The 22,817-nt window shown below is 49.3% G+C and overlaps 1 protein-coding gene across 5 annotated transcripts in view; it reads right to left on the reverse strand.

The window, feature by feature from the left end:
- The window catches only part of Hps1 (HPS1 biogenesis of lysosomal organelles complex 3 subunit 1), a 28,400-nt gene extending 6,056 nt beyond the window's left edge, over positions 1-22,344 (reverse strand). Inside the window, exons 1-16 of one of the 5 annotated variants that reach the window (XM_076563131.1) lie at positions 22,279-22,344; positions 20,879-20,963; positions 20,460-20,620; positions 10,925-11,062; positions 10,554-10,696; positions 9,560-9,668; positions 6,991-7,151; positions 6,587-6,704; positions 5,988-6,086; positions 5,761-5,830; positions 3,488-3,537; positions 2,161-2,328; positions 1,887-2,066; positions 733-794; positions 226-360; positions 83-143 (exon numbers count right to left, since the gene is read on the reverse strand). In XM_076563131.1, the coding sequence (XP_076419246.1) occupies positions 83-143; positions 226-360; positions 733-794; positions 1,887-2,066; positions 2,161-2,328; positions 3,488-3,537; positions 5,761-5,830; positions 5,988-6,086; positions 6,587-6,704; positions 6,991-7,151; positions 9,560-9,668; positions 10,554-10,696; positions 10,925-11,062; positions 20,460-20,576 (1,611 nt within the window). In that variant the 5' untranslated portion in view covers positions 20,577-20,620; positions 20,879-20,963; positions 22,279-22,344. Of the gene's footprint in view, positions 1-77; positions 144-225; positions 361-732; positions 795-1,886; positions 2,067-2,160; positions 2,329-3,487; positions 3,559-5,760; positions 5,831-5,987; positions 6,087-6,586; positions 6,705-6,990; positions 7,152-9,559; positions 9,669-10,553; positions 10,697-10,924; positions 11,063-20,459; positions 20,621-20,878; positions 20,964-21,138; positions 21,292-22,278 lie in introns of those variants that run through there. The other 4 variants (XM_016008771.3, XM_042263800.2, XM_076563133.1 and 1 more) reach the window with 4 other exon arrangements.
- Between the last annotated feature and the right edge of the window lie 473 nt (positions 22,345-22,817).

Genomic DNA, 22,817 nt, shown 5'->3' on the forward strand with positions numbered 1-22,817 from the left:
ATGTCTAGCTCCCCCTGGGGCCTTGCGCCCTGGGGACTCCGGGCTTTCTTGGGCTAGCTGAGCCAGGCAGAGGATATGACACCAGGGTGACGTTCCTCTGGCTCTTCACCAACAGGAAATCCTTCCAGTCCAGAAGCCGCTCCCTGGAGAGGGAGGGAAAGTGGCAGATGAGCTTCTGTGCAGAGGCCGGCCCACCCCCTGCTCATGCATGCCACCCTCGCTTACCTCATGAGTTTCTGGGCTTGCTCCTGCAGGTGCTGGGGCAGGTGAGGGCCTCCCCTGCTGGGGGCAGTGTCCAGGAAGCTGAGCTGGTAGATGGCACACAGCTGTCTCTTCAGCCTTCCACAGGCCTGGAGCAGCCTGGGCCAGGACACCGAGGGAAAGACACACAGGGCCTCTGGCCACACACCCCACTGCACTGGGAAGGCAGCTGCCTGGCTTTCCCTAGGGGTGTTCTTTGCCACACAGCATCTCCTTGAACCACATCGTTTTGCTAATACGTGGGACTGTGACTGGCCTTAGGTGGTGGTACCTGCTCAGTGCTGCATCCGGGTACAGCCCAGGCCTCAGTGCTTGGCGTTAGGTTCTCATGTTCCTGGCCTTCATTCCCCTCCAACCTCCCATGGTCTGGCCCTAGCTCCATGGGACTCCCTCTCTGTCATTTGCAAATCTTCAAATACTGCAGCAACTCCCTGTGAACAACTCCCCTTCACCCCAAGTGTGGCTACTCACTCCCAGGATGATCCTGCTTCACTTCTAGAGAAGGCCTTGGTCTTAAACTCCAGCCAGGAGCTCTGTAAAGAAGGGTAACAGGTATGTTCCAGGCTGTGTTCTGCAGGGAGGTCAAGGGAGACTCCGTCTACACCTGACCCTCCAGGAACCCTCCTGTCCTCCTGCCGCCAAATCTGGCCTTCCCGGCAGTCACTTAGCAGGGCATGATGTAAAGAGCAAGTGGAGGTCATGTGGCCTTGACGGGCACAGACATGCACCCATCAGAGGGACTAAGTGAGTCCCTCAAGGGAACACAGCAAGCTAGGGGACCAAAGAGAAGTGGCTGATGCAGGTGGCCTGGGGATGGGTTGGGGTAGCCTCAAGGGGATTCTGGCTGGTGCTCCCCAAAGTGAGAAGTCAGCATTGTAACAGCTGTGCCACCACAGTGCCCAGGGCATCCGGGATACCATGCTGCCCGCGACAAGCCACCACGGTGTCCAGGGCATCCGGGATACCGTGCTGCCCGCGACAAGCCACCGCGGTGCCCAGGGCATCCTGCCGACAAGCCAGGGCTCCGGTTACTTGCTCTCTCCCTGCTAACCCTTCTGCCCCCTTCAGACAACACATATTCCAGCTCCTCACACAGACTCGGGCAGAGCCAGCTACAGCAGAGGCCCCAAGCTGTCAGTGAGCCTTCTGTTCTAGAACTCTGCCACTTGGAGGAGGTCTTGATGGGAGCCTGTGGTGGCCTGGCCACTGATTTCCCTACATGCTCAGTGCGTGGTCTCAGTCTCCACCCAGCTCTACTTTCCATGAGGCCAGCTGGGAGAGTGCCCCGTGATGGGCAGGGTCTAGCGCCACTGCTCATGGGCTGGCTACTCTTGGCTACATCATGGTTATCTAAGCAAGCCTGTGTCCTGTCTAAAGCACTGGAGTTACACTTTGAGTTCTGCTAAATTCCTATAAAGAGGTTCTGACAATGTGAAGTCCAGCTATTCGTTTGTTTGTTTGTTTGTTTGTTTTTATCATTTAATAAGGACAACTAGGGCCATAGACTGAGACAAACATGGACAGGAACCAGAGCTGTGTGCCCCTCATCTACCGGGGATGAACTGGGCCCCCTGCCAGCTCCGCCTCTTCTCCAAAGCTGGGTGCATGCAGTATCCGGGTCCTACCTGAATCTTTTGTCCAACCCGATTCTTGATAAACTTGTCCATCTTCTGGCGTAAGTCTCCAACAAAGGGCTGGGACCGCAGGGCACTTCCAGGCTCCTGACCCTCCTTCAGCTTTTTCTCCAGGAGGGAGAAACCGTCCAGCAGTTGGTATAGGACCAGGGCCAGCCATGTGTTGGAACTCTGCCAGGAAGAGTGGATGCCATGGTGGAATGGGGTACCCAGGGAGAGGCCAGGCAGGCCCCGAAAGCTCTAGGGTGGGACAGCGGCTCTGTACCTTGGTCAGCAGCACCATGTTGATGCCCGGCCACAGGGGCAGGTAGTACATGGTGTGGGGCACTAAGGGACAGTAGCTTTCTTTCACATTGGCATCCAGGAAGATCCTTCTGGGGCTGGAAGGTTCTGGGGAGTGTGGCGCCAGCCCCTGCAGGGTGTCCTCGGCCATCTGTGGAGGAGGAAGACCTGTCAGTCTGGTGGAAGAAGAAAGGCCCAGGTTCTCCTACAACTTGGACCCCTCACCCATGGCTTCCGTTCCTTGCCCAACCTCTCAGTCACAAGGAGCAAACATGTTTAGCTCCCAACCCTGCCCTGAGGTCTCCGTGCTGCTGAGGCTGCCCTAGCAGCTCCCATTCTCTCTGCTATCTGCCTCTTGGCTTCTGCTGGGCTGTTCTGTCCAATCAGGACTGGATGCCATGACGGGCAGTGGGGGTGGGGGGTGCGGGAGCTGGGTGGGTAGTCAAGGGCCATCTGAAGAGACGCAGAGCCGGGTGGGAGAAAGCTCTGCCTTCAGGGAGAGGAAGGAACTTGTGAAATGCTTGACATTTCAGTCACCCTCAGAACATTCCAACGGCCCTCCACACTGGGGAAACTGAGGCATAAAATGACTATATGAACAGGACTCCAGCCTGCATGCACATGAAATCTTTTAGCAAGAAAAATTAGAGAATTAAAGAAATCATGAGAGACGGCACAAACATTTCTCTGTAAGGAGGTCAGTCTAGTTATCTACAACAATAAAAAGTGGGAGCCATATGCTGATCATTCTGGGTCTTGCTGAATAAATAGAAACACGTGCGTGGATGGACTCTCCAACGCCCTCACAAGCTGCAATGTTGAAGGGTTCTGTGTGGACAGGAAAATGCTAGGAAAAAGGAGAAGGAAGCAGAGTAGACTGCAAGTGTGAACAAGAAAAATGCATACAGTACGCATACACATGTTCCTGCAGTGTGTGCATGAGTGCACGTGCGTGTGCAAAATAACAGTTAGAAGGCAGCACCTAAAACATTTTTCACCTTTGAGGGTGGGACCGAGTTATCGATACTCAGTCCCTTCCATGTTTGACTATTGTTATTTCTCATATCTAAATAGAAGACAGATATCTAAACTTTAATGTTTCAGTATCAGCCCTTCAGCTGGGCTTTCACTTCCCCGTGGGGGCGGTCACCTACACCGCTCTCCCCAGCCCCGCTTCCCTGCTGAGCTGCGCTGGAGCCCCGAGGAGACAGTGGTGCGGCTGGCTGCGGTGTGGAGTTCCCCAGGAGGGAAACCTCAGCCCTCGGCGGCATCTCAGAGCAGCGGTGCCCAGGGGGACACAGGAGACTCACCGGAAGAACTTCGGTGGGTGGGGTGCCACCATCCAGCCAGAGGATGCTACCTGTCACAAATGGGAGCAGAACTGTGGAAATACTACAAGAGTGTAAATGACCCCACAGCCCCATCTCCCACTCCCGTAGCTTAGGGGTTCTGGATTGCTGACAGTTCAAGCCATTTAGCCCCAAACACTGGGTATGGCAAGGCTGTTTCCTGTGGCTCTAGCCCCAGAAAGCCATTCCCTCAGAGTGCTCCAGTGCCAGCCCAACTCTGCATTTCCAGGGTTAAATTAGTGTGTGTGTGTGGGGGGGGGGGGGGCAGAAGCTTCCTGCTGGGAACTAAGCCTGTGGTGGGTATCTGGACACAGGGTGGGTGGTGGGGTGGTGGTGGTGGGTGGGTAGGTGGGGTGGCACATTCCTCAGACCCTGCCTTGCTCCCCAACCCCCTCCTCGTTTCTGCTCTCTATTCCTTCAGGTTGCCCTACATAGACAGCCAGCATTTCCCCATTCAGTTATTCACACACCAAGCTTGCTGAGCGCCATTGTGTGCAGGGGATTGAGCCTGATTTCCTTCCTATGGGGCTCACCAGCCTATTGAAGCCACTATATGTTTGAAATATTACATGTTTGTAATATTATCCTTTCTTGCACTTCATTGCAAATAACCCTCATTTATAAGCAGCAACCCCCCCCCCCCGTGTCCCCCCCCCCCCCCCCCCCCCCCCCCGCCATCTTTGGACGGCTCTGCTTCAGAGCTATGCATAATGCTCTGGCATGGACGAACTCCCAGTTTACAAATGACTTGTACTGCAGTCATCCATTTGTAAATCAGGTGTTTGAAACCTAGGGACGCACTTGCTCCATTTGTATGCTGGGAGTTCCGTGCATGTCAGAACATGATGATCAGCACTGAGGCATACAAACCTAGCCACCCAGAAAGGGGGGGTGGTAGTGGTGCAGGGGAGGGTCGTGATAGACAGGGAAAGAATTCTAAGGTAGTATGTCATGAAGGCCAAGGTCACGCAAAGCCTGCAATCATACCTTGAGTCATGGGCTATTTAGTAAAGCTGAAGGTGGCTAGGAACCCTCCGCCCAGAAAAAAAGCTCAAGCATATGAATTCTGTAATCTCTGGGTCTCCCAGGTGCCCTGAAGCCCAGTCCAGACCTAACTAAGGCTCCTAACTAAGAACACCTAACTCAGTGTGCTCAACTTCAGCCATATATGAAAATCACTTGGGGTCCTTTGTAAGAAAACCCTGCACAGCTCAGCCTAATTAAGTCAGAACCTCGCACAAGCTCGGCTTAGGTGGTTTGTGAGGATGCCCAGGGCAGTCCAGCTGGAGGTGGGGATAGAATCACTGTTCCAGCCCAGTGCACACCACAGGTTCCCTTCCAGGCACACAGGGCTCACCTGTACCCAGGTCTGAGGACTGCCTCAGCTGTGCTGAAGCTGGCTAGGGATGCTAAGCGCAGCTCGGGCTGAGGGCCACTGGTCTAGGGAAGGCACACAGCAAACTCTTATAAGAAGAGTCCTGAATGTGTCTTTTCCACAAAGCTGGCCTTCTGTCAGTTGGGTGAGCCACAGGGTCCCGCCTTTTATCCTAAGAGCTTGGCTCTTTCCTGGTGATGGCGACAGCCTGGCTTTTGGCTTTTATCCTCCTCTAAGCAAGACTGTGTATTCAAAGGTCAATTTGATTATTAATAGTGTTAATAGTACATTTTTACTACTTACTCACAGATCTTGGAAAAACAGGTTAAAAAAACAAAAAACAAACAAACTAACAAAAAAACACTGGCCCTGTGGCGGCGGCTCACGCCTTAATCCCAGTACTTGGGAGGCAGAGGCAGGCAGCTCTTTGTGAGTTTGAGGCCAGCCTGGGCTACAGAGTGAGTTCCAGGACAGGCTCCAAAGCTGCACAGAGAAACCCTGTCTAGATAAAACTAAAAACACTGAAGCTGAATGTGCTTGAACCCAAGTGGACTATTGTTTAATTTTACTTACTAACTTAAATATTAATTATAATGAAGGCAGAGGAGGTAGAGAGAACTCACACGTGCAGTTGTAATTGAAGTACATAGAGCTTTGGGGATCATCTGCACGATCTTAGCAGTTTTTGAATTCAGGCTGGGGTTCACAGGGAGGCCCTACCGACAGAGCTAAGTAATGGCTGAGTTTGTGCTTAGCCCTATCCGAAGGAACGAGGGGAGACGGACCCCCAAAACACATTCTCTAGAATGCAGACTGGTTTCTGCCCCATGATGCCACCCACCCACGCCATGGGCTTCACCTGAGCTCTGCTCGCCTGGCGAAGGAGCAGGCGTGAAGTACTCCTCAGGGAGGGAGATGCTGTCTGTGTCCTGGGAAAGAAGACATCACATTAGATGAGGGCCAAAGGCCAGGTGGCTTCTTCCACCTGCTTCAGCTGGGCCTGCTCTCGGGGGAAAGTTGGAAAGGCCTGGCCTGGACTGAGACAAGATGGGGCTGCCCTCTTTCCTCCCAGCACCCAGCACATACCGTCTCCTCAGAATTCCTGGTGGGGCCCGAGGTGCTCTGGCTCCTAGCCTGCTGCATTGGGATGTTCTGGCTGCTCAGGGGTCTCCTTTGAGGGAAAGGCTGTGAGAAGTCCAGGGTAATGCAGTCAGTGAGGTTGATCTGGCTGCTCCCACAGACTCCCAGTTCTTTACAGAGCCCTCCTCTCTACCCTGCTCTAGGAGCTAGCCTGGGGACATGGCCTTCTAGCTGTCCAGGGTGATCTCAGCCTGGAAATTCTGATGTGTTGGTATCTGAACCAGCACAACCTGGTACCACTGATGAATGATAATATGATGCCAGGCACTGTTAGGCACTACATGGCCTGTCTCCTTTACCTTAGATTCCTGCATAAGTGACACCACCATGTTCCCAGCATCCCCACTGCACAGGTAAGGGACTCCAGGCTCTAAGATGGCAAGCTCTCCTGTGCTCAGCTCACACAGCTAAGTGGAAAATCCAAGTATCAAACCAGGACCAACTGCTCAGATCTACACAACCCTCTAGACTACCCATTCCAGATTTCTTCCATCTTAGAGTCGGAGGACAAATGCCCCCTTGTTCTCCTCGTGCCGCCCTGAGACCTGAGAGCTGTCGTTCTCGTTCTCGTCCTCCTCTGCGGTGCCTTGGGTGGGCTGGAGGTCCTGAACCAGAAGGATAAGTGCCAGGAGATCTGCCGGGCGCAGGGTGCTTGCACCGTGGCTGCAGAGACAGGGCAGGGCAGCCTGTGAGCATGCAACCTCAATCTTGCTGGATATACAAGGTCTAAAGACTAGTCTATCAATTGTTAAAATCAAAGGTGTATAAAAAACAAAAATTATCACTAGGGAGGCCCTGGGGACCAGCAATAGACTCTGAGCGTTTGGTTAGAACCAACCCCAAGAAGGGAGGGGGCTGAGGTTTGAGACCTGAGCCTGGGACAGGCTGTCAAGGTCCCGCAGACAAGGACCAGGAAGGGCTTTGGCTGAGGCCGGGCCCTCAGGGTTACCTGGAGTAGAAAGCCAGTAGTTTGCAGTGCACAAGCAGGAAGGCGTGCTGGGCCTCCTCATTGTCCCGCTCAGGGCTGGAGTTGACGGCCTGAACCACGTGTCGCTCGAGCGTCTCGATGCTCAGTTCACAGAGCTGGGGGTGAATCAGCCGCTCCACTGCCTAGTCAGGGATTGGCAGCGAAGGAAAGCACGTCAGTCTGTCAGCCTGTACCGGACGGTACATTCTCTTAGCCCACAGGACGCTTAACGCTAGATGCCGGGTATGGGAAGTTGGGGGACTAAGATGGCCAAGGTCAAGCCCGTCTGGGTCCAGGCTCTAGTGGAGGCAAACAATGCAGAGGAAAGATGGAACATCAACTGTAGTGTGTGCCAAGCAGGAACAACGATACTGAACTAGAGAGGAGTAGCTGAGACCCACTGGAATAGAGCGTTCAAAGAAATGTCCCTGAGGAGATGACCTTTAAACTAATATAGAAGGGACCAGACAGCCTGCCAGACAGAGCAGAGAAGAAGCAAAAGGCAGTGAATACAAAGGCATGAGGTATACAGACGGTCTGGAGAAGTACTGTCCAAATGAAGTAGAAGGCAAACCTATGAACAGTTAAACCATTCCTCAGGGCCGGGAAGATGGCTCAGTAGATAAATGTCCTCGCCAAGCCTGACAACCCGCATTTGGCCTCTGGGAGCCACATGGTGGGAGGGCAGAACTGACTCCTACTAGTTACTCTGACCTTCACTGGCATTAGATGGCACCCGTGCACCTGCCCACACCCACCCATCCATCCACACGCACAAAATAAACCAATGTAAAAAAGTGAAAAGATTTCCACAAAGTATTACTGGCATAATATAAATGATGACGTATAATGACATATAATGACAGATCCACTGTATTGCTATCAAAGCTTGGTTACATTACACACCCAGCAGAGCTGAGTCTGGACCAGCTGCATCTCAGATGTTCAAAAGCTACAAGCACATTATGCTGAGCTAGACCCAAGGGTTCCAGGGACTGACGGATGGCCTATGTCACCGCTGTATAGTGACAGAAGCCTGTCAGAGAGGCGCGTCAAGATGGACAGAGCCTCCAGGGTCCTGCGGGGTTGGGATTTCATCTTAACTGCACCAGGCCTCTTTCTGCAGCAGCCTTTCCTGGCGCCCAAGAGAGAGCTGGCCACCCATCCTCTGTACTGCCACAGATTTGGATGGAGAAGGTAATACGGCACCAGGCCGTATTTGGACTGCATGTACACCTGGTTTCCTCTTAAGAGCAGGGATTATCTTTAGACACCACAGTCCGGCCCATCTTCCGGCACACAGTAGGTCTATTTCTTGGCAGAGCGAATGAGCAGGGCTCTGAGAATGAATGCTTTCAGAGCCCTTCCCAGTTTACAAACTCTCTTCAGCCACGTCTCACCTGCTCACGGCCTGAACTGCTTCGCCAATCAGCTTTCACGTCTACACTGCCTGCTAGAGTTCTTTTTTAAATCTGCCTGGCCATTTTGGAATCTTTTATTATTTCTATTTGTGGTGTTACTTTTCATATCTTTAATTTTTAAAAAAGATTTATTTATTTATTATGTATACAGTGCTCTGTCTGCATGAATGCCTGCAGGCCAGAAGAGGGCACCAGATCTCATTACAGGTGGTTGTGAGCCACCATGTGGTTGCTGGGAACTGAACTCAGGATCTCTGGAAGAGCAGCCAGTGCTCTAAACCTCTGAGCCATCTCTCTAGTCCCACCTTTAAAAGGTTTATTTTGTTTTTTTTTAATCTAGCAATTCCAACTCCTTGGTATCCAAACCCGTTGGTAATTGATTGCCTAATGTCTTGACTCTCACTTATGGTGGCTTATTTTCTTGTATATCTGACTATTTTAAACTGTGAGCACATTTTACACACACACACACACACACACACACACACACACACACACACACATATGCACAGACATACACACACAGACACACAGAGACAGAGACAGAGAGAGGCAGAGGCAGAGGCAGAGACAGACAGACACACCCTCTAATTAAGTGGTTTTCAAAGAATAATGAGATTGCAGAGTATCACTGGGCACTTGTTAGAGCTGAAACTCCGCTGAACAAGACTCTGTGTAGTTGAGGACTACCTTGCCCTTAATGAGCCCACCTGCTCACTCTAACGAATGCCATGAGTGAGACCCACAGAGGGACCCTGTGTTTGTCCTCAAGGGAGTGGAGAAGACGACAGACCAAAGCCACCTGCCTCACTTGCTGTTTCTGTTCACTGCTTTCCACTCTAGTTTAAGGTCAATGTGGTTCCTCTCTGGGATGAATGAGGTCAAAGAGGCCATTTTCAGAGGGTTCTGTGATTTATAGTGAGCCCCAAATATTGCCCTCAAACTCTCACCCAGAAGCGAGTTGCTCACTATGGGAAGAGTACCTAGCCTACTGCATGGGCAGAGAGAACAACAGGACAATTGGGAGAATTTCGGGGTCCACCTGTCCTTCTGTCCTTCATGGTCTTGCAGCTGGACACCCCCAGTGACCTAACACCCCTGAGGCCTGACACCGTTAAGGCCCCAGTCACCTCCACAGCGAAGCTCTGCTCCTGTTCCCGCAGGTGGCTGTAGGTCCCCAGCAGCCTCTGAAAGTGCTTCCACACCCGGGCACGCTGTTCCAGGTCAGGGGGACGAAGCCTGGGGAAGAACCAGGGAAAGCAGGGGTCAGTGGAAAGCTGGTCATCTCCAGACCCGATCCAAGGACCCTGCCTGTCCCAGGTCAGCATCAGATACCTAAGTGGTCAGGCCAACAGGGCACAGAGAGGCTGTGAGCTTGGGCAGGGAGCCAGGCAAGAAGGCACCTGCATTTCCTAGGCTTCTCATCTCCACAGGGCTCGGTAAACAGACAACCTGGCCCAAAATCAGGGTTAAACTCGGGGTACTAGCCAGCACTACCACTGCGGCTGTCAGGCACCCATGGCTGTAACTACAGTCTGTGTCATTGATACCACGGCCATGAGGGCTAAAATGATCCCTGAAAACAATGCCAGCAGACCTAGCAATGCCTCAGCGATGAACATGTGCTCACATCCCTTCAAAACTCAGGACACAGCATCTCAAACCACGTGACTTTCCCATTCATGTTAGTGAGTCAGACAATCCTGATTCTTTCTCCTTTGGGTCCACATCTCAACCCACCCTTCTCCATGGTCCTTTCTTGCTCATGTATGCTGTGAAGTATGGCGCCATTCTCAGCCACTGAGGCTCTTCGTATAGGCCCAGTACGTCACAAGGTTGGGGGGACTGCATATTTTTCTGTAGCGAGTTCAAATGGCTGCTCTGAGATGTCAGAAGGGATATGCTAATACCCCTTGTAATGATAGAGTACTGATGCTGGGAAGCCCCAGGCTGGGAGAGCTGGATGCTGCCACTAACCAGCGAGGTGGTGCTGGGGAGGTCTAAATTCTCTGCCCCGTTTCCCCATCTGCAAAATGAAATCAGAGCAGATGGTCTCCAAGGCCCTTCTGAGCTCTGCTTCTATGGCCTGACTCAGCAGAAGAACTGATGAGGCCAATGACTCACTCCTTCCGGATGAGCTGGCCGTCCACGGTCACCAGCCCGAAGTGCACCTCGAACAGGTACTTGAGCACGCACAGCTTCCTCCGGAGGTCCCCCTCGCTCTCACTGTGATCTCCATTGATGGCGATGAACAGGCACTCTCCAAACTGTGGACAGTCACGTAGCGTCAGTTGGTCCCCTGGGGGCTCCCTTTGCCTTCCGGGTCTCAGAGGATAATTAGGGGCGGGGGTGAGGCCCAGGGGACTCTACTAAGCTGCAGTTTCTGCCTTCTAAAGAGCTGTACAGTCCAAGGTAAGAAAGTGGCATCGGGGCTCCCAAGGACTGGACAGGAGTGGACTGTGGGTGTACTGAGAGCTGCGGGGTCGTATCCTTACCAGATGCAGGACGCAGAGGTGGTTGTCATTTTCTGTGGAGAAGCTGGTGTATGTGTCTGAGAGCTTCTCCAGCATCGTCATGGAGGAGATGATGATCGGGGCCAGCAGGGTGCTGAGCTGGTCCTCCAGGGCAGGGAGCTGCAGGAGAGGGAGAACAGGGATGTCTGACGTTTTGACACTGGTATGATGTCTACAAACAAAGAGGGACACATTCATAGCTTGGACAAGTCTGAAAGTGTGCCAGATACTGGGGACAAAGGAACAAGGCCTTACAGCAAGAGACCCACAGGTTAGACCTGCCTGAGGGGCCGCAACAGCCCTGATGGGGAAGGCAGGAGGAGAGACTGCTCCAGACCTTGTGTGGTGCCTAGGAGGCTGGGCTCACACCGGTGACTGCGTGGCTCAGGGTCCAAACCCAGAAGGAAACATTCAAGTAGGTGTGTCTGACTGCATTCACAGGCCACGTGCACCCAAAGAGAGGTTATGAGCGCAGCCCAACACAAACCCACAGATTTGCTTAAAACACGAGGTAGTTTGGGTGACTTTTTTTCTTCTGTAATTCAACTGAATGGTTTTCAAGCACAACCTTTGCAGATACTCCTGCAGATACGCTGTTAGGAGGCTGGACAAACCTGCAAGAACTTGAGCCATATTTTCCCCCATCAAATGCTTGAAGCATTTAACTGAGACCCCCAAGGAAGTCTCTTAGACACAGCAAAGTCTATGCCATCTGTAGACATGGACGACTTCAGGGACTTTATCCCAAGAAAACAAATATGTGTGCACAAGAGCATTCACAACAGCAACATGCAATTTCAAACAACTGGGAAAACAGAGAAATGTCCAATCCTAGAGAAATAGTTAAATAAGTAACACATCTAAACCACAGTTTCTTAGACTGAAGGTCACAATACGACACAGGTTTGACTAACCAAATAAAGGGTTTGCAAAATATTTGGCAATGGTAATAAGGTTCTGAATGTACAACCATGAAAAACTAATACAAAATAGAAAGTATAAAGGATCAGAGGAAGCACTGGTCCTAACACACCAGTGTGCTCTGCTTCTCACACCACTGTATCACAAAGCACCGATGAACATGGCCTTTAAACACCCCACTTCAGATTTGAGACTATGTTATGGATTTTAGACTTTTTACACCAGTCTTCTGTTTTTATAGAAATATAATGATTTACTCATGGAAAACAAAGACTTAATATTTCTTATTGCCATTCCTGTGCATATAATAAATTAGTGTATCTCAAACCATATTGTGTTAGAATTTTTTATTTAAAAAAAGATATTTGAGTGACTGACTTTAATTTCATAAAAATAACTTGATAAATTTTGACTTGGGTGTAGGCAGAATTATAAAAAAATTAGAAATGGCAGAATAATAGAAGTACTTCTATTATTTTGTGCCAATGTTTAGGTGAAGTGCTGTTCTCAGAATCGACAATTATAAAGTCACAATATCAATCAGCTCAGAAATATTGAAGATGGTTCGTGTGCTACAATACCAAACAGTATGGAAAAGATGTGTGTGTGTGTGTGTGTGTGTGTGTGTGTGTGCATGTGTGTGTGTGTTTGTTGCGCACATGCATGCATGTGCGTGAGCCAGTACACGTGCAGGTGCCTGCAGAGGTTAAAGAGGGCACCAGACACCCCGGAGCTGGAAGTACAAGTGGATGTGAGCCGCCACTGAGGGTGCTGGACCTGAGCTCAGGTCTCTAAGGCAGCAGTAAAGGCTCTCAACACCGGGCCATGTCTCCAGCCCCAGGTTTCAGCCTTTTGTAAAAGCAAACAAGTACACCATGCCATTAGTGTTTAATGTGGCTTTCCTCTTTCGTTAATGAATTTAAATGTATACAAATGAATTGCTCAAAAAAATTTTTTTAAGGATGTATTATCAGCAAGTGCCTGGTTCCACATCTATTTTACACCTATATGTCAGGGACTATGGAAAACTCTCTGCGGTGAAAAGAAGTTGCAGTTAGAAAGTTTATGAGGTTCTTAACTAAGTGATGAAGAATCCATCTAGCTACTTAAAATATTATTGTTTCAATGACACAGGAAATTCCTCTGACACAGTGTATACGCTAAAAGGATGTGAATGCTCTATATTTTACAATGCATAGAAAAAGACAAAGTATTGAAAAGCATGAAGAAACCCAACACCATTCAAGATATTACTTCTGGATAAAGAAATTATAAATGACTCCCCTCCCCCATTGTTCCCTAACAAGCACGTGTTCACGTGAACAGACTCTTCTTCCTCATTCCCATTCCTTCTCCACCCTTCCAGAAGAAGGGAACAGTTGATACCAGAGTCTGTGAAAACACCAGAGGAAGCCTGACAAAGACTCCAATTCCACCCTTGGTGCTGGGGGGAAGAGAAGGGAGGAAATGCTGGCCTTGCTGATTCCACAAGACTCAAAAGCTCCTCGCAGGAAGAGTGCTGAAATACACGAAGAGCTGAACCCCTCACCTTGCAAACAGAACCAAGCTACTCACTGGCTGGTGAGTAGCAGTGGCTCAGAGCAGGACCAGGCACTTTCCTGTCAACCTTCCCATCGTTCAGGAGCCGGGTCTGGGTGCCAGCTTGGGCTGCCCACCCTGTCACGGCAGGCCACAGCCTGTTCAGTTCTGACTGCTGGTAGAGAGCGGCCTGCACTCACGGGGATTACTCAACCTACAGTCCACTGTTCATGGTGCCTTCCTGGATCCTACGTTCCCGAGAGCAGGAACTACATTGTTATACTTGCTGCTGTACTCGTAGAGGCCAGCAAACTTCAGGCTCACAGTGTTTGGTAAACGACTGCACCCTAACACAGGTAGGAACAAACGCTTGCAATTTATTCAAATTCTATTGTTTTCTTTAACTGTCACAAATTATACTGAAAGTCATTTAAAAAAAATCCAGACTGAGTGCAGTAACTCATCTACAGGTAGTAGCTTCCTTCCTCCCTCCCTCTCTCCCTCCCTCCCTTCCTCCCTCCCACCCTCCCTCTCTCCCTCCCTCCGTCCCTCCCTTCCTTCCTTCCTTTTCTTGGTTTTTTTGAGACAGGGTTTCTCTGTGTAGTTTTGGTGCCTGTCCTGGATCTTGCTCTGTAGACCAGGCTGGCCTCGAACTCACAGAGTTCTGCCTGGCTCTGCCTCCTGAGTGCTGGGATTAAAGGTGTGCACCACCACTGCCCGGCAGTAGTAACTTTTTCTACTGAGAATATTTTGTGGTGAAAGAAGACCAAAAAATTTCAATATACAGAGTATAAAGGAATATTCTTATATATTACTTGATAAATTATAAAGTGTGGAAACGTTTTTGAATGGCTTTTAACTCATTTTTATTTCTAGAAATAACTGAATCAGCCGGGCGGTGGTGGCGCACGCCTTTAATCCCAGCACTCGGGAGGCAGAGCCAGGCGGATCTCTGTGAGTTCGAGGCCAGCCTGGGCTACCAAGTGAGCTCCAGGAAAGGCGCAAAGCTATGCAGAGAAACCCTGTCTCGAAAAACCAAAAAAAAAAAAAAAAAAAAAAGAAATAACTGAATCAAATAGTTGGATAAAGGGATAAAGCTCAAGCACAAATGAATGTTCCCCACAGTGACAGCTATCTAGGAGATATACATATATATGTGTGTGTGTGTGTATGTATATGTGTGTATATGTTTATACATATGTATATAAATATCTTTATATATTTAGAGAAATAGTTTAATGATGATATTTTATTCATCTATTTGGATATAATGGTACCATTAAGAATTATGCTTTGGGGTTCATTTAACAAAATGCAAAAAGGATTTCATATAATGAAGTGAAAAAAATCAAGAAATAAAACTGTAAATGTGGTGTGACCCCCCACTATATAAAAGATAAAGCCCCAAAGCAGGGATGTCAAGGAGCTATTGGTGCCAGGTGGCCGGATTATGAGTTATTTAAAACTACCCTGCGCTCTCAGGTTCCCTGTAATAACGCCTGCTATCCCGCAGAAACTCAGTATGGCATGCACACAGACAGAACTTGAGGATGTGTTCCTTTACACTAGCTGTTTAGGAACTGAAAATGTGGGACTTTGTTCTCATACCAGGTTTTAATTAGGAGAAAGAACTGAAATATTTCTTATAAATTCTTAAAGATTAGAAGCTAAAGATTAGATATGTTGATTTTTAAAAATGGAAGTGTGCTGTGGGACGGTCTATATGTCAAATTGCTCTGATTGGTCAATAAATAAAACACTGGTTGGCCAGTGGCCAGGCAGGAAGTAGGTGGAACAAGGAGAGAGGAGAATTGTGGGAAGCGGGAGGCTGAGGTAGAGAGACACTGCAGCCGCCGCCATGACCAGCAGCATGTGAGGATGCCGGTAAGCCACCAGCCACGTGGCAAGGTATAGATTTATGGAAATGGATTAATTTAAGCTGTAAGAACAGTTAGCAAGAAGCCTGCCACGGCCATACAGTTTGTAAGCAATATAAGTCTCTGTGTTTACTTGGTTGGGTCTGAGCGGCTGTGGGACTGGCAGGTGACAAAGATTTGTCCTGACTGTGGGCAAAGCAGGAAAACTCTGCTACAAATGGCGCCCAACGTGTTGGCAAGAGTTTCCACCTAAAACCTGAGAAAAGATTCTAAAACGGAACTAAAAACAGCTTCCTAATTGTCTCTCTCAAATGAGCGGCAGCTGCCGGTTTGAGCTACTGGCGGGTTCCTAGAGTGCGAGCTCGGTCTGCAGTATGGCGGGAATGAGGCCTCTGCAAGTGGCACATTAAGCTGCGTGGTGGATTTAGCCTTTGCTAGTACAAAACAAAAAGAGGTTTCTGGGCTACACGCTGCTTGGATAAAAGCACAGACCCACGATGGCTCCCAGAGCTGGCGGAAAACGTACCACCGCCATTTTGGGAAGCTGAAGTGGGAGGAGCCAGCAGCCACAGCGCCGTTTCAGGCTTAGAAGGCTGCAGTTTAAAGCAATAGGCTCAAGGTAATATAAAACATAAGCCACATAAAGATGGCTACCACACAGAGAATCTGGATTATGTTCTCTTTGATATTCGTAACTGAAGAGAAACATTTGATTGCAAAAGCTGTTGAGTTATGCCAAAATGTGTATTTTAAAGGTACCTTAACTTCAAAATTTGGATGTAAGGATATGTTGCTTTGGAAAGGAGGCTCTGCTTTTGTTTCCACAGAAAGCCAGAGGCTATGGATTTGTTCCAGATTAAGATACATCAGGTTTGACCAGCCAAGACCACCTGAAAGGTCTCCGATGACACCATGGCCCAGATGATCCAACATCCAGAATTGTTTCAAGGCAACTGGCTCAGACGATACGGTCTCACGGACTATTCCATGATCCTAAAATTTTCTTTGTGTCCCCATAAGATACAGCGCCCCCCTCCAGCAGGAAGTAGTAAGAGAAGCTACGCCCAAATTCCCAAATATACCAAGCTGACTTTGGAGATGTGTAAAAGTTAAAACCTTCCTTTTAAAAAAAAGAAAGGGGAAGTGCTGTGGGACGGTCTATATGTCAAATTGCTCTGATTGGTCAATAAATAAAACACTGGTTGGCCAGTGGCCAGGCAGGAAGTAGGTGGAACAAGGAGAGAGGAGAATTGTGGGAAGCGGGAGGCTGAGGTAGAGAGACACTGCAGCCGCCGCCATGACCAGCAGCATGTGAGGATGCCGGTAAGCCACCAGCCACGTGGCAAGGTATAGATTTATGGAAATGGATTAATTTAAGCTGTAAGAACAGTTAGCAAGAAGCCTGCCACGGCCATACAGTTTGTAAGCAATATAAGTCTCTGTGTTTACTTGGTTGGGTCTGAGCGGCTGTGGGACTGGCAGGTGACAAAGATTTGTCCTGACTGTGGGCAAAGCAGGAAAACTCTGCTACAGAAGTGTCAAAGAGATGGGCCTGGTTTTTAATTTAGAAAATCATCCGAATGTCCATGATCTCCCAAATTTTGTTTTCTCTTAACCAAGGACAATGGCATCAGTGGCTGATGGTGAGGGTGATGTGGCCAGCGAAGCAGGTAAGTTCAGCCAGGCCTTAGTCTCACCCCTGGATCTGGGGAGCAGCTAGATTGTGCTGCCAGGAAATGCAAGAATGACTTGATCATTGCAACACTAATAAAAATAATTTAATCCAAAATTAACCCTGAAAAATGCAATATAAACTTGTGAAATATAGAATGGGAATTATATAAGATAATATGGCAGCCATTTCTGAGTGATACTAAATAATTATGTAAGAGAATTTGGCAACCATTTCTGAGTGATACTAAATAAAATGGATGTCCATATGCAGAAAAGCTTACAGCCATACTTTACACTATATTCAAGTCTAAAAAGGGTCATTAGGTCTAATATAAAATCCAATAGAGGTTGTTGAGCTACCTAGTGAGATCTTGTCTGGGCAGAAATAGGGGCTGGAGGTGGTTTGGTAGATAAAGATGCTTGCTGCCAAGCCTGACGACCTGAATTTGATTGCCAAGATGGTAGAAAGAACTTTCCCAAGTTGTCCTCTGACCACCACATATGGGCTGTGGCATGTGCACACATTTGCATGCATGCATACAAATAAATAAAAGTTAAGCAACAATAAAAACAACAAAACTCCCAAACCAAAACAAACCCCAAAGTATACAAATTCCAGATATGGGGAAAATTCTTTGTGATCTTCAGTTAGGCGAAGATTTCTTAGACATATGTCACCAAAAGCATGATCCATAATTGCAAAAATGGAAGACTGTGCTGTCAGAACTAAAAACGTGGCCCTTTGAAGGGACTCTTTTTTTGCCCTAAGCCTTTAAAAGAAGCTTTTATTTATTTTGCAGTATGTGCAAACAGGAAACACAATACAAGAAGCCAAGAACAAAGTCACTGAGTCACAAGCAGCTCAGCTTGACGTGTCCTTCTAGATCCTGCAAGTGTATGTGCATTTAGGGAACTGAGATTATACAGTATGTACCATGCTTTCCCCAACACTGTGACTATTCACCAACTAAAAACCCCACGCTACATGAGTATTTTGATAACCAAGAATACACCATGCTATCTCAATCTGTCAGACAGAATTGTAATCCTGTCTTCCTTGGCAGCAAAAATTTCATTGAAGACAAACATGGCAGCAGGCTTCTAGACAGAAGGACTGGCAGAGTTACAATTAAAATGCTGCATCTCTCAATGCTCAGCTGAGGAGGAAACACAAAGCCACAGACAGCAGAGTACAGCCTTCCTGCGTTTATCATCAGATCTATATACTAAATTATGAGGAAGGCATGTTCCTGCTCAATAAACATATTCCTATGGAGTAGCTGAAGGTTACCTATGACAGGGCTTCTCAGGATGTCAGTCTCAGCACAGCACAGCGCTGCAGATCTCGCACTGAGAGCCTCCCTCTGCCCCTCCACAGTCAGCCTAGCAAATGAATGAACTCACACTGTCCAGACATGGCTTAACAACTGTATGTTCAAGAGGAGTCTGTTCTGTCAATCTGTCAAACTATCCTTTAAACCATATGATCTCCTTTAGGACATTCATAAAGTTCAGATGTTGTGAAATGAACTTTGTGCAAAATAAACACAAGAAGTCTCTTCCCAGAAATGCACATATGGATCCCTGGGCACACTTGTAACTGTCTTCTAGATGTGGTGGTCCTAGCAGAGAGCTCTTTCCTCATCCATCCTCTTCTCTGCACAACTCCAGTTCAGGATGATTCTAGTGAGAGTATTACAAAGGTCACCCCCAGAAGACAGCCCTTTTGGAAGGCACTATTAAGAGCATGTGCAAACAAGCCATAGTCTGAGAGGAAATATTTGCAAAAGATCTAATAAAAGACATGTTCAAACTATGTAAGAAATTCTGAAAATTCAGTATGAACAACTTGAGAACACTGATCTGTTGTGGGATATTTGTACACTGTGTGAAGATATATTGTGTGATTGGTTTAATAAAGAGCTCAATGGTCAATAGCTAGGCAGGAGGTATAGGTGGGACTTCTGGGCACAGAGAGAGGAAGGAGGAGATAATCAAGGCTCAGGGGAGATGCCAGGAGACATAGAAGCAACAGGATGGACAGTGTGTGACAGAACATAGATTAATAGAAATGGGTCAATTCAAGTTCATAGAAGCAACAGGATGGACAGTGTGTGACAGAACATAGATTAATAGAAATGGGCCAATTCAAGTTATGAGCTAGTTAAAAACCAAGCCTAAGCTAAGGCCGAGCTTTCATAATTAATAACATCTCTGTGTTGCTATTTGGGAGCCGGCAGACAGCCCGAAGCAAACTCTGATTAGATCAAATATGGGAAACAATATGGCAAAGTAGCACATGAAAAGCCTCCCAGAGTTATTAGTCACCAAAGGATGGAAAACGAAATATGGACTTCTAGCTGACATCTATTAAACTGTCTAAAATAAAAAAGAATGAATAGTAAGCATCAGCAAGGACCTGAAAAGCAGCTGGTGAGATGTAAAATGGTAGATACTTCCTCTGTGGAGAGCTAGGGGGTTTCTTAAGGACTACAGGGCTCGGAGAGATGGCTCAGCCATTGTGAGCATTAGCTGTTCTGGCAGAGGATTTGGGTTCTATTCCCAGTACCCACATGACAATTCAGAATCATCTGTGACTCCAATTCTAGGTGATCTGATCCCCTCTTCTGGCCTCAGTGGGAAAAGCATGCACATGGTGCACAGATATACATGCAGGCAAAACACCCATACACATAAAACCAAAAACCAAATACATCCACAGAGTCCAAACCATGTAAAGATGTATGTTCACAGTCAATGTGTTTATGGTAATCAAAACCTGGAAACAAGCTCAATGTCCACCAAGAGGAGAAAGAAGGATGGAATTGTGGCCTGTGATGTGGCTGAACGCTGCACAGAAAGGAGAGGACCCATAGGTGCTAAGATGGATGAAGACACAACAAAGAATCATGCTGAGTGAGAAGAGCCATTCGAAACCAAACACAGCACAAAGTGGAACCCACACACACTGTGTACGACGCTTCTGGGTAAGTCTACAAAACACAAACTCATCAGCACAGGTGCTCACTGGTTCTTAGGGAGCAAAGGAAGTAAAAGAAGGCTTGTAACTTTGGGGATGGCAGGCAGGTCAGTGAGTGTGACTGAATCACAGATATAGACACATTAAATCGTATACTTTAAACAGGAAGACAATGGTTAGTCTAGTACACCTTAATAGAGCTGTTAAAAATGAATGCCTTATGTGAATGCCAAGCTTTTAGGGCTAAGGACCCGATATTAGGTTTCCCTGATATGTGGCTAAAATTTACCTCCTTTCCCTCCCATTGGCCTAGACAGCTCTGGTGAGGTATGAAATTACAGTACTCAGAACATCAACGGCTGCCTCTGTTGGCCGGGTAGCCCAGCCCTCCTGCTGGCTAGGCACAGGCCCTGCCAAGCCCTCCTGCTGGCCAGGAGGAGGCCCTCCGGGTGCCTTGGGTGCCTTGGGTGCCTTGGGTGGCTCCTCTCCCACGGAGCTGTCTTGAGACAGCCCACGCTGCACTTACCTCCTCTTCCTCATTCTCCGACTGTCTGAACTTCAGCCTGAGGTTCTCCTCAAACTCCTCGTCTGTCCAGTAGAAGAGCACCTCCGCGCCCTCAGTGGCCACCAACACGCACTTCATCTTCCAGGAGAAGCAAGAGCAAAGGTCACACCTGTTGGTTCAGCCTGAGGAATGAGAAGACCCTCAGCCTGCTGGACATTCTCTGAGCCCTCTGGGCATGCCAGCCGCCACTGAGAGAGCCATTCTGAGGTTGTTCTGTTACACCCCGACCAAGGAGCGACATGAGGGTCGGGGTGGAAAGGGAAGGTGTACAGAGCCCACAGTGGTTCAGTCCACTATCCTCATTGTTTTCCACAGCCCTAAAGTGGATGCGGCCCACCTTTCCATCCCCACCCCCACCCCAGAAGAGGAACATCATTTACCTCGGCAAGGCATACAGCAGGGCTTCCAAGGAGCTAGATTCTGACCAGTTCAGGGAAGAGCACAGCATCCTTGGTCCTGCAAAAGCTTAAGGCAGAGAGGGCATGAGAGCCCGCAGGAGCTCTGGTCTCCACCGCTGCCTGTTACTGAGAGTGGACAAGCTGGGGAGGGGCTGAAAAGTCACAGGCTCCCCCATTTTAGGGACCATGAGCTTGGGGAGCCCTCTATGTGGAGCGAGTGTCGGCAACACTCTAGTTCCTACCTCCTCTGCTGCAGGAGAGGTCTTGTTCTATACACTCGGTGCCACTCAAACACATGGTGTGGTCAGCAAACCCACCCTGAGCCGCCCTGGGGAGCTTGCTGTGAGCCAGTGACCGGTCACCACACAGAAGGTATCCTGGGAAGGGGCCACAAACTAACAAAAAAAGCATCAGGGTTTGCTTCCAGTTTGGGCTTTCCTAGGCCACATTCAACACTGAGCCTCAAACTCTGCACTGGGAGACCAAGGAACAGATAGGGATGTGCGCCTTCCTCCCAGGTATTCCCACCCGGTTACAGGGAGAGTCACCCAGACACAGCCAGATGCAACCTCAGCAGAGTAGGCTCAACTCAAGGACAAGAAATAACAGGAGAAACAAACTCACTCCGGAATCCTCCCTCTTTTGATAAAAGGCAAGAAGAATGTAAAGTCAAAGAGGAAGGTTCGATCCTGGGGGTTCAGCATCTTTTGCAGTGAAACTCTGAGCCTGGCTGAACCACCCTCGGGCTTGGCCTTGATGACAACTTCCTGGAAACACTGGCATGCTTCTTGGTGGGGATCAGGTTTTACTGCTTCGGTGATTACCTTCAAAGGTTGCTAACCTCGTGTTTTAAACTTTTGTTCTCCTTCTATCTTGCCCTCAACAGAGGGAACTTGGAGGAGGGCCAACCTGAGAAAATCCCCTGTACCCGCTTTTACCACCCGGACCACAGCTCTCTCACTATCCCCAGCACACTGTCCCTGTGGCCTCTGTCCTGTCGACCACAGCCCAGTGAGAAGTGGGGGCGAGGGGTGGGGACTAGAGCCTGCGATGCCCCGATACCCGGCAGGAACAGCTAGCCGGGGTGGAGTCTCGCCCCGCGCACTTAGCGCCGCGTCACGGCGGGGCTCCGCCCAAAGGCAGCTCACTTAGCATTCTTGCAAGGTCACCCTCAAATCCTCACGTCCCCTCCCCTACTCCCCGAATTTCACGGTGACCCGGGGGACTAAGGCCTGGCTTGTGGCGCCCGCTCTGAAAGATCGTGAGACTGAGGCCGTTCCCGGGGACCCCCGGGCCTCTCCAAGCTGGGAGGGCTGGGCGGCGGAGGTGCCCACCGAGGGGCGACCCAGGGTGGCGCTAAGACACCCACGATGCCCACATACCAGATCCGCTGCTCTCAGCGTTCAGTGTAGCCAGCCCCGCGGCTCGCTTCCGGGTGGGACCATGTGACCCAGCCACATGACCCGGGCCTTCTGTGTGGGTTCGAGCCCCGCCTCCGTCAGGCATTGCTCTGGCTTGACATTGCCCCTGCCCCGCAGGGCACTGCTCTTGCTGGTCACCGGTCTGGCAAGCTGCGGGTGCTGGGGTGTGGTCCCACGTTCCCCCGGCATAAGGAGGGCTCCCACTGCCATTAGAGGCACCTGCTGTGTGCCCGTGACATTTCAGAGACCCTTCTGCTTAGCTAAAGCGACTCCCCCCACACTTACAGAAGGGGCAACTGAGGCCCCAGAGAGAACAAACTTGCTAAAGAGGAGCCAAATAGAAGCAGAACCCAGGTTTCCTTGCACCTCTCCCGGGATCTTCCCAGCCTCTAGTTTTCTTGCTGAATTTGGTTGTGGGTGAAAGCTGCCCTTTTGTGGGTGTTTTCCCTTACCTGAGCAGGAGAGCCCAACTGCCTCACATGTGCGTGTGCTGTGGCTCC

This window comes from Peromyscus maniculatus, chromosome 1 (assembly GCF_049852395.1).
Source record: "Peromyscus maniculatus bairdii isolate BWxNUB_F1_BW_parent chromosome 1, HU_Pman_BW_mat_3.1, whole genome shotgun sequence".
NCBI lineage: Eukaryota > Metazoa > Chordata > Mammalia > Rodentia > Cricetidae > Peromyscus > Peromyscus maniculatus.